At 45.8% G+C, this 15,256-nt stretch overlaps 1 protein-coding gene across 1 annotated transcript in view; it reads left to right on the top strand.

Moving 5' to 3' along the window:
• The window catches only part of LOC115482073 (adenosine receptor A3-like), a 39,432-nt gene extending 24,499 nt beyond the window's left edge, over positions 1–14,933 (top strand). Inside the window, exons 7-8 of the mRNA XM_030221637.1 lie at positions 12,453–12,535; positions 14,721–14,933. Coding sequence (XP_030077497.1) covers positions 12,453–12,535; positions 14,721–14,849 — 212 coding nt within the window. The 3' untranslated portion in view covers positions 14,850–14,933. The remainder of the gene's footprint in view (positions 1–12,452; positions 12,536–14,720) is intronic.
• Positions 14,934–15,256: the final 323 nt, after the last annotated feature.

Here is a 15,256-nt window from a genome sequence, read left to right as displayed (position 1 = left end):
AGTGAGGGGGCACATTTTAGTCGTCGTCCCCGGCGCAGCCGCCCCCCCCCCCGCTGCCGCTAACAACAACAACAACTTTGACCCCCCCCCCACTGCCGACAACCCTCTCGACCCCCCTCCTGCCGCCAACTCTCCCCTGCCATCGCCGTCGCCTACCTTTGCTGGCGGGGGACTGCAACCCCCGCCAGCCGAGGTCCTCTTCTTCCTTCGTTCTGTTTCCGAGTCTGACGTCCTGCAAAGGTAGGCGATGGCAATGGCGGGTTGATGGCGGGTTGGCGGCAGGAGGGGGGTCGAGAGGGTCATCGGTAGGGGGGTCCAGGGTCAAATCTATAGGGGCCCAGGCCCCCGTGGCCCCACGTAGCTACGCCCCTGATTGCAACATCTACTGTTAATTTCAATAAAGAGTATTTAATGTTAGTACTTATGTAGGAGACTAGATTTCTATGTAGGATCCATCAATAAAGAGATCACTCTTGAAAAAATCCATTATTTTATTTATTTACTTATTTACTTATTAGGATTTATTTACCGCCTTTTTGAAGGAATTCACTCAAGGCGGTGTACAGTAATAATAGATCAAACATAAGCAACAGACAATTACAGCAGTAAAAATATGCAAATAACAATACAAAGTATGGCCTAGTAGACTACTTACAATGTCAACACAATACGTAACAGAACATTTTAATTGACAGCTTAGGGTATAAGCAAAGATGGAACATATACATATACTGGTCTCCGTATCTCAAAAAAGATATAGTAGAATTGGAAAAGGTACAGCGAAGGGCGACGAAAATGATAGTGGGGATGGGACGACTTTCCTATGAAGAGAGGCTGAGAAGGCTAGGGCTTTTCAGCTTGGAGAAGAGACGGCTGAGGGGAGATATGATAGAAGTGTATAAAATAATGAGTGGAATGGATCGGGTGGATGTGAAGCGACTGTTCACGCTATCCAAAAATACTAGGACTAGAGGGCATGAGTTGAAGCTACAGTGTGGTAAATTTAAAACGAATCGGAGAAAATTTTTCTTCACCCAACGTGTAATTAGACTCTGGAATTCGTTGCCGGAGAACGTGGTACGGGCGGTTCGCTTGACGGAGTTTAAAAAGGGTTAGATAGATTCCTAAAGGACAAGTCCATAGACCGCTATTAAATGGACTTGGAAAAATTCCGCATTTTTAGGTATAACTTGTCTGGAATGTTTTTACGTTTGGGGAGCGTGCCAGGTGCCCTTGACCTGGATTGGCCACTGTCGGTGACAGGATGCTGGGCTAGATGGACCTTTGGTCTTTCCCAGTATGGCACTACTTATGTACTTATGTATGTACATAGGTAAGAGAGTAAGAGAAAATAAGGGGGCCCTTTTACTAAGCCGCGTAAGTGTCTACGTGCGCCCAACACACGCCAAAATGGAGTTACCACCTGACTACCGCGTGGCTCTTGCGGTAATTTCATTTTTGGTGCACTTCCAATACACGTGTCTGAAAACGATTTTTTTATTTTCGGGTGCGCATAACGGACACGCGCCAAGAGGCATTTGACGCGCGTAGGTCATTACCGACCGAATTCTTTACCGCTAGGTCAACGGCTGGCGGTAAGATCTCAGACCCAAAATGGACGCGCGGCAATTTCCATTTTGCTGCACGTCCAATTTCGGCAAAACTTTTAACAAGGTCTTTTTCACAGGCACGCTAAAAAAATGGATCGGCGCGCGCCCAAAACCCGCGCCGACACTACCGCAAGCCATTTTTCAGCTCGCCTTTCTAAAAGGGCCCCGAGGTGACTAATGAGGTCGGAGAGATGGCTAAATATGATCTCAGCTAGGGTAGGAGTGTCACTCCTTGTACGTGTGAGTGACACTAGCATTAATGCTGTGGCTCTTGACCCACAATGAATAGTGTCTGACACAGATTTCCACGTGTAACAAAGAGAGAGAACTAAGCAGAAAACAAAGTCCAAGCGAAAAAACAGCACAAAGAGCCTTTAAAAATGAAAGGGACACAAAAATTATATTGAAAAACCTTTTAATGATCAAATCTGACATGGGCCGTGTTTCGGTGCTACCGCACCTGCATCAGGGGTCTACATAGAACACAATATAATAACATTAAAAATTAAAACATAATCAACTTGGTATATACATATAAATACAAGCATATGTTTAAAAATGTAAATAAAAAGGAACCAAATAATATGCACATTCCTTATGTATCTCCTGAAATCCTGACTGGCTGGGTGTGTCCCACGGACTGGGACTGACAGCCCCGGCTTTAGTCAACCTCTGTACATGGAAACTACAAGATGATATAGTAAGATCTCTGAAGGCTACAGGAGCTGTGCATTCAATTCTGTGAAATTAGATTCTCTGCTCCTCTGGGCTCAGATACCACAGAGCTTCCTGAATTATTTCTGTAACTTAGGAAGTCGGTCCTCAAGAGCGACTGTGTATGTGCCCTGTGTACATTCTCAAGAACACTCTCCTACGCCCATGTGATCAGAGCTTACCACATAACAAGAAGTTCAGACACCACGTAATGTCTGCCGACCCAAAGCTTTTCAGTCACCCAACAGTATAAAAGGAAATGGGACTTGATATACTCCCTTTCTGTGGTATTTTGCAACTACATTCAAAGCAGTTTACATATATGCCGGTACTAATTTTGTACCAGGGGCAATGGAGGGTTAAGTGACTTGTCCAGAGTCACAAGGAGCTGCAGTGGGAATTGAACCCCGTTCCCCAGGATCAGCTGCACTAACCACTAGGCTACTCCTCCACTAGCAACATTCTATGTAGAAGCCTGCCCTTGCAGATCAGCAACGCGGCCACGCAGGCTTCTGTTCCATTACGTTCTTTAGTTTTGTTGTGTTGCAAAGATCAGGCATTTAGGTTGGATCGGTAGGGTATGCCTTTTTAAACAGGTTAGTTTTTAGTGTTTTCCGGAAGTTTAGGTGGTTGTTCGTAGTTTTCAAGGCTTTTGGTAATGTGTTCCACAGTTGCGTGCTTATGTAGGAAAAACTGGACGCGTAAGTTGATTTGTATTTGAGTCCTTTGCAGCTTGGGTAGTGCAGATTTAGGTACGTTCGTGTTGATTCGGATGTGTTTCTAGTTGGTAGGTCGATCAAGTCTGTCATGTATCCCGGAGCTTCACCGTAGATAATTTTGTGAACCAGAGTGCAGATTTTGAAAGCAATGCGTTCTTTGATTGGGAGCCAGTGTAGTTTTCCGCGGAGGGGTTTTGCACTTTCAAATCGCGTTTTTCCGAAGATAAGCCTAGCTGCCGTGTTTTGAGCGGTCTGGAGTTTCTTTAAGGTTTGTTCTTTGCATCCTGCATAAATTCCATTGCATTAGTCTACATGGCTTAGTACCATTGATTGTATCAGGTTGCGAAATGTACCCCTCGGGAAGAATTGTTTCACGTGTTTCAGTTTCCACATTGAGTGGAACATTTTCTTTGTTGTGGATGTCACTTGGCTCTCTAGTGTTAAATTACAGTCCATTGTAACGCCGAGGATTTTCAGGCTGTCTGAGATAGGGAGCGTGTTGATATTTGTGGGGTTGTCCGGGCTGTGTTGGGATGAGAGGATGAGACAGTGTGTTTTTTCTTTGTTTAGTTTTAGTTGAAATGCATTTGCCCAAGAGTCCATGATGTTCAAGCTGATCTTTAAGCTCTGAATATCGGAACTTAACCACATAAGTGATTCCGCCCCTGAACCACACACAAAATGGCCAGTTTGGCCTTAGGTGCTAACTGAGCATATTAGGTGGCACTGTCTGGTTAACTGCTGCCAAATATGCCCAGCTAACCATGGGCAAGCGATTGAAACATCCTAGAGCCTTTCCTGGCTGTTTAAATTGCTTTGAATATCAACCCCATAACTAAATAAGCAGTTAACTGGTTTTGTGGTGAGCCTGCAGTGTTTCACAACTGCTGCTTCGTGAATTCAGGCAGGCACTTTGGAGAAAGGTTTCACAACAGATTCCTTTTCATACCAAACAGCAAACTCCAGAAGTGAGAAGGAACATCACATTCATTATGATTTGACAGAAAGATAAAATGGTGTCAGGGGATTTGGCTTTAGCTTATGTCAAAGTCAGTGGCAGAGTCAGGCTGCATCCTGGGATCTTTCAGCTTTATTAGCTACAAGAGCAGGTCTTGCCCCAGTATAAAAAAAAAAAAAAAAAAACACTTAATGATGGCGGTATGTGAAGTCACAATGGGGCCAATGCAGAAGACCACACATTGAACTGTGCATCAATGGCTTCTAATATGAAAGTACATAAGTATTGCAATACTGGGAAAGAGCAAAGGTCCGTCAAGCCCAGCATCCTGTTTCCAACAGTGGCCAATCCAGGTCACAAATACCTGGCAAGATCCCCAAAATGTACAAAACATTTTATACTGCTTATCCCAGAAATAATGGATTTTCCCCAGTCCATTTAATAACGGTCTATGGACTTTTCCTTTAAGAAGCTGTCCAAACCTTTTTTAAACTCCGCTAAGCTAACCACCTTTACCACATTTTTTACCACATTATTTTATAGACCTCTATCATATCTCCCCTCAGCCGCCTTTTCTCCAAGCTGAAGAGCCCTAGACGCTTTAGCCTTTCATCATAGGGAAGTCGTCCCATCCCCTTTATCATTTTCGTCACCCTTCTCTGCACCGTTTCTAATTCTAGTTTTATTCACTGGTGTAATAAGCTAATCGTTTGCAAACTTGAAGCATGCAGCAGAACTTCCACACCAGGGTTACCAACCTTAGTCCTCGAGACAGTGGCATAGCTAAGGGGGGGCTATGTCAGCCTGGTTCCCCCAAATTGGCTCTGGGGTCCCCGATTTGGCTGGTGGTGGTCTCGCTATATTGGCTACCCTGCTTTTCTCAGTCACACCGTGCACACTCATTTCAGTGAAACTGAGCATGCGCGACACTTCGCGCATGCTCAGTTTCATTGAAATGAGCATGCACAGCGCGACTGAGAACAGGACAGGCAATGTGAGACCAGTGCGGGACAAATGCTTCAGCTGGCCGGGATTGGTGACCCCCGCCAGCTAAGGTACCTTCGTGCAGTGGCAGTGGGAGGAAGCAGCGGGGAGGCGGGCCAAAATGTGCCCTCCCCCCACTTTGAGCTCTGGCCCCCCTCCCGTTCAGGTCTCGAATCGCCCCTGCCTCGAGAGCCACAATCCAGACCGGTTTTCAGGATTTCCCCAATGAATATGCATGAGATCTATTTGCATGCACTGTCTCCATTGCATGCAAATAGATCTCATGTATATTCATAGTAACATAGTAGATGACGGCAGAGAAAGACCTGCACGGTCCATCCAGTCTGCCCAACAAGATAACTCATATGTGCTACTTTTTGTGTCTACCTGACCTTGATTTGTTTCTGCCATTTTCACGGCACAGACCATAGAAGTCTACCCAGCACTAGCCCCGCCCCCCACCCCCACCGGTTCTGCCAATCAATCTCGGCTAAGCTTCTGAGGATCCATCCCTTCTGAACAGGATTCCTTTATGTTTATCCCACGCATGTTTGAATTCAGTTACTGTTTTCATCTCCATCACCTCTTGCGGGAGGGCATTCCAAGTATCCACCACTCTCTCCGTGAAAAAATACTTCCTGACATTTTTCTTGAGTCTGCCCCCCTTCAATCTCATTTCATGTCCTCTCGTTCTACCGCCTTCGTATCTCTGGAAAAGGTTCGTTTGCGGATTAATACCTTTCAAATATTTGAACGTTTGTATCATTTCACCCCTGTTTTTTTTTTTGTTACATTTGTACCCTGCGCTTTCCCACTCATGGCAGGCTCAATGCGGCAGGCAATGGAGGGTTAAGTGACTTGCCCAGAGTCACAAGGAGCTGCCTGTGCTGGGAATCGAACTCAGTTCCTCAAAGTCCACTACCCTAACCACTAGGCCACTCCTCCACTACTTTCTCCTTTCCTCCAGGGTATACATGTTCAGGTCAGCAAGTCTCTCCTCATACGTCTTGATACGCAAATCCCATAACATTCTCGTAGCTTTTCTTTGCACCGCTTCGATTCTTTTTACATCCTTAGCAAGATACGGCCTCCAAAACTGAACACAATACTCCAGATGGGGCCTCACCAACGACTTATACAGGGGCATCAACACTCCCTTTCTTCTGCTTTCCCACTCATAGCAGGTTCAATGCGGCTTACATATTATATACAGATACTTATTTGTACCTGGGGCAATGGAGGGTTAAGTGACTTGCCCAGAGTCACAAGGAGCTGTCTGTGCCTGCAGTGGGAATCAAACCCAGTTCCCCAGGAGCAAAGTCCACCACTCTAACCACTAGGCCACTCCTCCACTCCATCATGACTGCAAATGTCTTACGTTCCTGGATTGTTTAAAAGTTAACTTTTAGTATTTTGACCATAAAAATCATGGATGTATGCCCAGGTGTTGTCCTTATTTGTTATATGCTGTTTGATACAGTGCCAGTGTGAGCCGATTGTCTTTAGCATCTGTCCTGTCTCTCCAATATAGCACGCTTCATATTTTCTGCGATGAATAATAGACATTTGTGGATGAGAATGAGTAGGATCCCTTTATGTTGAATTTTTTCCCCATGTGGAAAACAGTGGGATCCTGAGATCTGTGCTAGCACAATTTGCCATTGGTTATATTACAAGAACTAGTGTCATTCTCTATCTGAGCTTCTGTTGAGAGTTTTTCCACTAATTTTTGCTACATAATTGGCGATTGTCAGAAGGCTAGTATTGGTGGAGGAAGCAATATGGAAATGGTAAATTAGATTTCTATCCCGCTATTACCTCACAGTTCTAAGTGGGTTACAACTATTTAAGAAGCCAGTTTCATTTAACTGGGAAGAAGGGGCATAATAGTAAATTTAGTGATGAAAATAAATTGTAAATCGGTAGTTAGCGTGGGACACATATCTCTTTTAGCAATTCTTTTAGTAGTGGCTGTAAATCTTTTACAATTCTTCTCAGTTTTTCCAGCTTCGGATTGCATATCATTACAAGAGGCAATCTCTCTGAGGTTTTCTTTTCTTTGTCTGGATATGTTAAGCGGTAACCTTCCTTGAGATCATTTTGGGGTTGTAGCCTTTTTGAAGGATTCAGTCAAGATTTTGAAGTGTTTATTTCTGCCTTAGGTCTGTGCATATACAATGGTATTATGTGGCTTGGCTATGCATAACAGACTTTTTTTTTGCATGTGACTATTGGAAGCTGGAAATGTGGAAAGAGCTGCCATCTGTCAGTTGGTTTCTCCCCCTCTATCTTCACATAGAAAGGTCATTTGAGAAGGGAAAATTAGGTTCTTACCTTGGTAATTTTCTTTCCTTTAGTCATAGCAGATGAAGCCATTACGTATGGGCCGTGTCCATCAACCAGCAGGGGGAGACAGAGAGCACCCAACCTTTCAGTGCCCCATGGCCAGCCAGCTCCACCATTAGTACTAATACAGTTCTGATGGTGAATCTTTATGAAGGATTTTTTATATAAGTCTTGTTGAATAACTTAGTTTTCACCGATTTCTGGAAGGCTGTCAGATCATATGTTGATTTTAAGGCAATCGGTAGTGCATTCCAACGTTGCGTGCAGATGTATGAAAAGCTGGATGCATGTAGTGATTTGTATCTTCCACCCTTACAGTTGGGGTAATGGAGGGTTAAGAAAGTGCCTGATGAGCTTATTGTGGTTCTGGCTGGTCAGACATGTATCTCGGGGCCTCTCCATAGATGATTTTATGAGCCAGGGTGCAGATCTTGAATGTAATTCGGTCAGTTAATGGAAGCCAGTGTAATTTTTCTCTAAGGGGCCTGGCGCTTTCATATTTCACCTTTCCAAATTTAGGCATGGATCGGGTATATGCTATAACAGCGCGTGTAAATTTTCAGAACGCCCAAGCCCCTCCCATAGGCACGCCCCCTTTTGAGATCCACACGGTCCGATTTACATACATTGTCTTATAGAATACACTTAGCTAGCTATGTGCGTAAATCCTACTGAGTGCCAATTAGTACCGATAATTGCTTGTTAACATCCAATTATCGGCGCTGATTGGCTTGTTAACCAATTAAGTTCCACGTGCAAAAAGGCTACGTGTGCTGATTTGTGTATGGAACTTTAGTTGCCGTTTATAGAATCCGAGGACTAGCGTGTAAACTACTTTGATGTCTCTGTATGAAGGTAGTCCAGGGGCTCATTCTCAAGGCACTTAGGGGGTCCTTTACCTAAGGTGCGCTAAACAAAGGGCTGCGCTAGTGTAGGCGCGTGTTTTGGCCATGCACAGATCCATTTTTCAGCACGCCTGTAAAAAAGGCCTTGTTTTTTATTTTTTTGCCAAAAACGGACATACGGCAAGATAAAAATTGGGGTGTGTCCATTTTGGGTCTCGTGTTAACCGTGCGGTAATCGCCTATGCGCATCAAGTCAGAGTTACCGCCCAAGTTTCCCAATGCAAATATATTTTCTGGCGTGCATAGCGGACATGCGTCAAAAATGAGATTACCGCACAGGCCACATGCCAGACTGACGTGCATTGGGAGTGCATAGGTGCCTACACGGCTTAGTAAAAGGACCCCTCAGACTTACAAAGTCCCATAAGAACCTATGGAACTTTCTAAGTGCTTTGAAAATACGCCTCATAGTAAATTCAAAACAAGCATTACATAAATACATAAGTATTGCCATACTGGGTCAGACCAAGGGTCCATCTAGCCCAGCATCCTGTTTCCAACAGTGGCCAATCCAGGCGTGGGGTATAAATGTTACAATACAATAGAATACAAATACCTGGCAGAAACCCAAACAGTAGAAAGATTCTAGAATTCTAAGGAATAACAAGATTCCATGCAGAATTTCAAAGTGTAGCAACATTCCATGTAGAACCCCAAAGAGTAGCAAGATTCCATTCAGAATCCCAAGCACATAAGTACATACGTGTTGCCATACTGGGACAGACCAAAGGTCCATCGAGCCCAGCATCCTGTTTCCAACAGTGGCCAATCCAGGTCACAAATACCTGGCAAGATCCCAAAAAGTACAAAACATTTTATGCTGCTTATCCCAGAAATAGTGGATTTTCCCCAAGTCCAATTTAATAATGGTCTATAGACTTTTTCTATAGGAAGCTGTCCAAACCTTTTTAAAACTCTGCTAAGGTAACCGCCTTCACCACATTCTCCGGCAACGAATTCCGTACACATTGATAAACACAAGCACACCAGGCACAAGCTCAGAAGGTTCTACATGGAGGGCAGCAAGTACTATGCACCTGTCTAAGCAAAATAAAAGTGCCAATATGCATTTGTGTGTGCCTGGAATGTTACTGTGTGGATAAACTTGTGGGACCCTTTTACAAAGCGGCGGTAAGCCCAACGCAGGCTTACTGCTCGCTAAAAGGGAAGTATCGCCTGGCTTCCGCAGCAGCCTGGCGGTAGTTCCCACCCCCAGCATGCATCATATCCAGAGCTACAAAATTATGTTTATTTTTGTAGTGCCAATGTGTAGGGTTACCGCTGGGTTAACTCAGGAGCACTTACAGCCACCTCATTGGGTGGCGGTAAGGCAGTGGCGTAGCCACAGGTGGGCCTGGGTGGGCCGGGGCCCACCCACTTAGAGCTCAAGCCCACCCAACAGTAGCACACATTTAGCGGTAGCTGGTGGGGATCTCAAGCTCTGCCAGCTGAAGACTTCCCTCTGATGGTAATGAAAACGGTACTCTCCATGATACCAGCACCTGTGCATGCTCAGTTTTCAGCGCATGCCTGCTGCAGACTGCCATGGTGGAAGGAAGCATTTTCCTGCCAACTGAGATATATTTTTGGTGGGGGGGGGGGGGGGGGGGACAACACTTGGTGCCCACCCACTTCTTGTCTAGGCCCACCCAAAGTCTGTTATCTGGCTACGCCCCTGTGGTAAAGGCTCCCCCTCCCACAAAATGGCAGCCCAGCAAGTGCTTCACTTGCCAAATGGCCATTTCCTGAAAAAAAGAAGGTGCAGAGAAGGGCGACAAAAATGATAAAAGGGATGGAACGACTTCTCTATGAGGAAAGCCTGAGAAGGTTAGGGCTCTTCAGCTTGGAGAAAAGGTGGCTGAGGGGTGATATGATAGAAGTCTACAAGATAATGAGCGGAGTAGAGCGGACAGATGTGAAGCGTTTCTTTACACTTTCAAACAACAACAAAACCAGGGGACACAAGATGAAGCTAGAATATGGTAGATTTAAAACAAACAGGAGAAAGTTTTTCTTTACGCAGCGTGTAGTTGGACTCTGGAACTTGTTGCCGGAGTTTAAATGGGGTTTGGACAGATTCCTGAGGGAAAAGTCCATTGAACATTATTCATTTTTTTTTTTTGGGGGGGGGGGGGGGGGGGGTTTGCCGGGTTCTTGAAGCCTGGATTGGCCGCTGTCAGAGACAGGATGCTGGGCTTGATGGACCCTTGGTCTTTTCCCAATATGGCGGTGCTTATGTGCTTATGTAGCCGCTGTGGTAAAAGGGGGGCTTGGCGCGTCAAAAACACGTGCAGACGCCAAACTCAGGCCCCCTTTTGCCGCAGCTTCGTAAAAGAGGCCCAGTGTGCATAACACAATACCACTCTGTATTTCTTATACCGGAACTGGCGATCGCCATCACGGTACTACGTAAGCCACATTGAGCCTGCAAATAGGTGGGAAAATGTGGGATACAAATGTAACAAATAAATAAATAACATTTTTAAGATGCTGATATTTATGTGCAAAACAACATTTAGATCATGCACAGACCTGTGTGCAGACGCGTCACATTCTGTTTCGTCTTAAAAGTTGTGGGTACTGTTATGCTTGCAACAGAGTGGAGGAGTGGCCTAGTGGTTAGGGTGGTTCACTTTGGTCCTGGGGAACTGAGTTCGATTCCCACTTCAGGCACAGGCAGCTCCTTGTGACTCTGGGCAAGTCACTTAACCCTCCATTGCCCCAAGTAAGCCGCATTGAGCCTGCCATGAGTGGGAAAGCGCAGGGTACAAATGTAACAAAAATAAAATAGATACTATTGGAGATTCTACATGGAATGTTGCTACTATTGAGATTCTGTTGCTACTATTTGAGATTCTACATGGAATGTTTCTATTCCACTAGCAACTAGCAACATTCCATGTAGAAGGCTGCGCAGGCTTCTGTTTCTGTGAGTCTGACGTCCTGCACGTACGTGCAGGACGTCAGACTCACAGAAGCAGAAGCCTGCGCGGCCACATTGGTGATCTGCGAGGGCCGACTTCTACATGGAATGTTGCTAGTGGAATAGCAACATTCCATGTAGAATCTCAAATAGTAGCAACAGTGGAGGAGTGGCCTAGTGGTTAGGGTGGTGGACTTTGGTCCTGAGGAACTGAGTTTGATTCCCACTTCAGGCACAGGCAGCTCCTTGTGACTCTGGGCAAGTCACTTAACCCTCCATTGCCCCATGTAAGCCGCATTGAGCCTGCCATGAGTGGGAAAGCGCAGGGTACAAATGTAACAAAAATAAAATAGATACTATTGGAGATTCTACATGGAATGTTGCTACTATTGAGATTCTGTTGCTACTATTTGAGATTCTACATGGAATGTTTCTATTCCACTAGCAACTAGCAACATTCCATGTAGAAGGCTGCGCAGGCTTCTGTTTCTGTGAGTCTGACGTCCTGCACGTACGTGCAGGACGTCAGACTCACAGAAGCAGAAGCCTGCGCGGCCACATTGGTGATCTGCAAGGGCCGACTTACTACTACTTAGCATTTCTATAGCGCTGTCAGGACTTAGTGGAATAGCAACATTCCATGTAGAATCTCAAATAGTAGCAACAGTGGAGGAGTGGCCTAGTGGTTAGGGTGGTGGACTTTGGTCCTGAGGAACTGAGTTCGATTCCCACTTCAGGCACAGGCAGCTCCTTGTGACTCTGGGCAAGTCACTTAACCCTCCATTGCCCCATGTAAGCTGCATTTAGCCTGCCATGAGTGGGAAAGCACTGGGTACAAATGTAACAACAACAAAAAAAAAGCAGAAACAGGCATCAAAACCTCACAGAGGATCACACTAACCCCTGTATGCCTCCTCTGAGCTGGCGTTTAAACTTCCTGCCTTCTGCTCAGCCTTAAATTCTTCTGGGCACTTCTCTGTATCAAGGCTGAAAGTAACCTCATTAACATTCATTTTAATTTGCTGTGCACAGGGGGTCCTATGTGCAGAGCTACATAGTTTCATCTTCTGCATGGAGCACTTCTCTGCATCACACACCTATACAATTTCACATTAATCCTACACCAATATCTGCACAAGATTTCTGCATTGGTCCCCGTTAATACTACCGTAGCAGGAGGCAGGTTAGGAGAGCAAAAGGTTCTGCTCATGAACATTTTCATTTGTTGAGAAGCGCTTTCAGGGGTGAGCAAAGGAAGCTGTTATCCCGTGTTAATATTTTGTATTTCTCCAGACAGAAACCCACAGCAAGTTTCCAGTTTCAACAGAGTAAAGGCAAAGCAGATCAGCAACAACCCAGAAACATTTACAAAGCTGGTGAGTAATGCAAAAGGACTTGTACCTGCAGGGTCTCCTAGACAGGGCCGTGCCAACACGGTAAGCGAGGTAAGCATGGCAGGAGGGCGCCATCCTCTGGGGGGGGGGCGCCCTGCCGCACCATGCTTAACTCGCCCTCTTCTCCCCAGATCCTTTTCCTTTTTTTTTTTTTTTTTGTTTAAATTTACCTCTGTCCGGCGGCAGCGTAGCGTTAGTGAGAAGGAGGCGGCGCTCCCCCGCCCCGACGTGTCAGTCTTCCCTTCGCTCAGTTCCGCCTTCTTCTGACATCAGAAATGACATCAGAAGAAGGCGGGACACTGAGCAAAGGGAAGACTGACATGTCGGTGCGGGGGAGCGCCGCCTCCTTCTCACTAACGCTACGCTGCCGCCGGACAGAGGTAAATTTAAACAAAAAAAAAAAAAAAAAAAAAGGAAACGGGTCTGGGGAGAAGAGGGCGGGTAGTGTAGCGATCATTTTCGGGGGGGCGGGGCCAACTGCAGGGGGGCGCCGGAGACCCTAGGCACGGCCCTGCTCCTAGACCTTCAAAATAATCCTTTAAAGGGAAGAGTTTGCAGGAGATGGGGAAATATTTCTTAATTCTGCCCTAGACCCACCCAAACCATGCCCTCTTGTAAATCTGCAATACATATATAATGCATGTGTAAATTCCAAGCTTTTTAAAACTGGGGTTTCAATGTTTATTTATAGTGACATAGTATATGTTATATAGTATGTGGGTGAATTTCTTCATAAAGGCGGTTAATAAATCCCAATACATGAATAAACAGCATGACAGATAAAGACCAACGTGTCCTGCGAGGTGGCTGAGCCATACCTGTCACTCTGTCTGTGCAGAATCTGCAGGATGCCACCTCTGTACCTTTGCTTAGGATTCTACCTCTTGCTCTCTGAAGGTTACACCCCTCTTTGTCATTTGCTTTGCTTTAATCCCATTCCCTTGCTATTTAGGGATCTTCTGTGTTTATCCCAATGGCGTACCAAGGGTGCAGAGAGCAGCCGCGCGCCTGTCGGCTCCACTGATTCCCTGCTTCACTTGCCGCACAGCCATTTCCTGAAAAAAAAAAAGTCTTACCCGCTGCGGTAAATGGGGCCTCGGCGTGCGTGAAAAACAGGCGCCGACCCTTTTGCCTCAGCTTGGTAAAAGGGGTCCTGTGTTTGTCCCAGCCACCTTCAACGGGAGGGCGTTCCAGGCATCCACCACCCTGTCAGTGAAAACGTATGTCCTGATGCTGCTTTTAAATTTACCTCCTTGCAGTTTCATTTCCTATCCTCTGGTTCTTTAGTTTCTCCATCTTTGCTCATTAATATCTTTCAAGTATTAAACATTTATATTATACCCCTCCCGGTCCTACCCCTTCTCTCCTCTAGGGTCTATTCTGTACATATTCCGGTCTTCTCTGCTCACACATCTTCTGGCGCAGACCTCATATTATTTTGCTCACCTTTCTCTGAACCATTTTAACTCTTTTTATATCTTTAGCAACATGTGGCTTCCAAATCGGAACACAGTACTCCAGGTGCGGCCTTTCCTCCTATCCTTTCAGCCAAATCACTCAACACAATGAGTCCCAGGACTAATCCCTGTCAGGGACGTAGCCAGACAACAGATTTTGGGTGAGCCTAGGCGAGAATTGGGTAGGCGCCAAGTGTTCTACCCCCACCCCCCCCAAAAAAAATTATCTGAACTGGTGGGAAAACGCTTCTTTCCACCTTGGCAGCAGGAATGCACTGAAAACTGAGCATGCGCAGGTGCCGGTGTCATGGAGAGTAGCGTTTTTGTTACCATCAGAGGAAAATCTTCAGCTGGCCGAGCTTGGGATTCCCATCAGTTACCACTAAACATGTGCTACTGTTGGGTGGGCCTGAGCCATAAATGGGTGGGCCCTGGCCCACCCAAGCCCACCTGTGGCTACGCCAGTGCCCTGAGTCACACCACTGCTCACCCTTCTTTCTTCCAATTGAATTCTATTTACCATCAGCCTCTGTTGTCTGCCAGTCAACCTGTTCACCATCTTGGGAGCCACCCCTGGGCATCCAGTTTCCTTATAAGCCTCTTATGAGGAGCAGTATCAAAGGCTTTGCTGAAATCTAAGCAGAACGCATCAATGGTCAAATTTCAGTTGTAAAGCCAACACTTTATTTCTTCATGTTTCTGTTTTCCAGCCTTCAAATCCCGTGGAAGATGGTGTCACGTACAGCAGTGTGGTACATCATCCAAGCAAATTTACCACGCCCTGCCAGTTTCCTGTCTCCACTGAGTATTCAACGATTTCATACAAACAGGCAGTGTAAACTCATCAGTCCCCTCAGCAGTAACTGCTAACAAAGACCCACTACCCCTCCCACCGCCTATGAAATAAAGTCCATTGTTCTTCATGGGTTGATTATTCACTGAAGATTATTCTTTATTGCAAAGAAGACTGATAGGGGCCCTCTTACTAAGCCACGTCCTACACGCACCCAACGAGTACATAGGTAATGCCACACTGGGAAAAGACCAAGGGTCCATCGAGCCCAGCATCCTGTCCACGACAGCGGCCAATCCAGGCCAAAGGCACCTGGCAAGCTTCCCAAACGTACAAACATTCTATACATGTTATTCCTGGAATTGTGGATTTTTCCCAAGTCCATTTAGTAGCGGTTTATGGACTTGACCTTTAGGAAACCGTCTAACCCCTTTTTAAACTCTGCCAAGCTAA

The sequence above is a fragment of the Microcaecilia unicolor genome, chromosome 12 (assembly GCF_901765095.1).
Source record: "Microcaecilia unicolor chromosome 12, aMicUni1.1, whole genome shotgun sequence".
Taxonomy (NCBI): Eukaryota; Metazoa; Chordata; class Amphibia; order Gymnophiona; family Siphonopidae; genus Microcaecilia; species Microcaecilia unicolor.
Note: the sequence above shows the minus strand (reverse complement) of the source record. Positions and strands in the feature narration are given on the sequence as shown.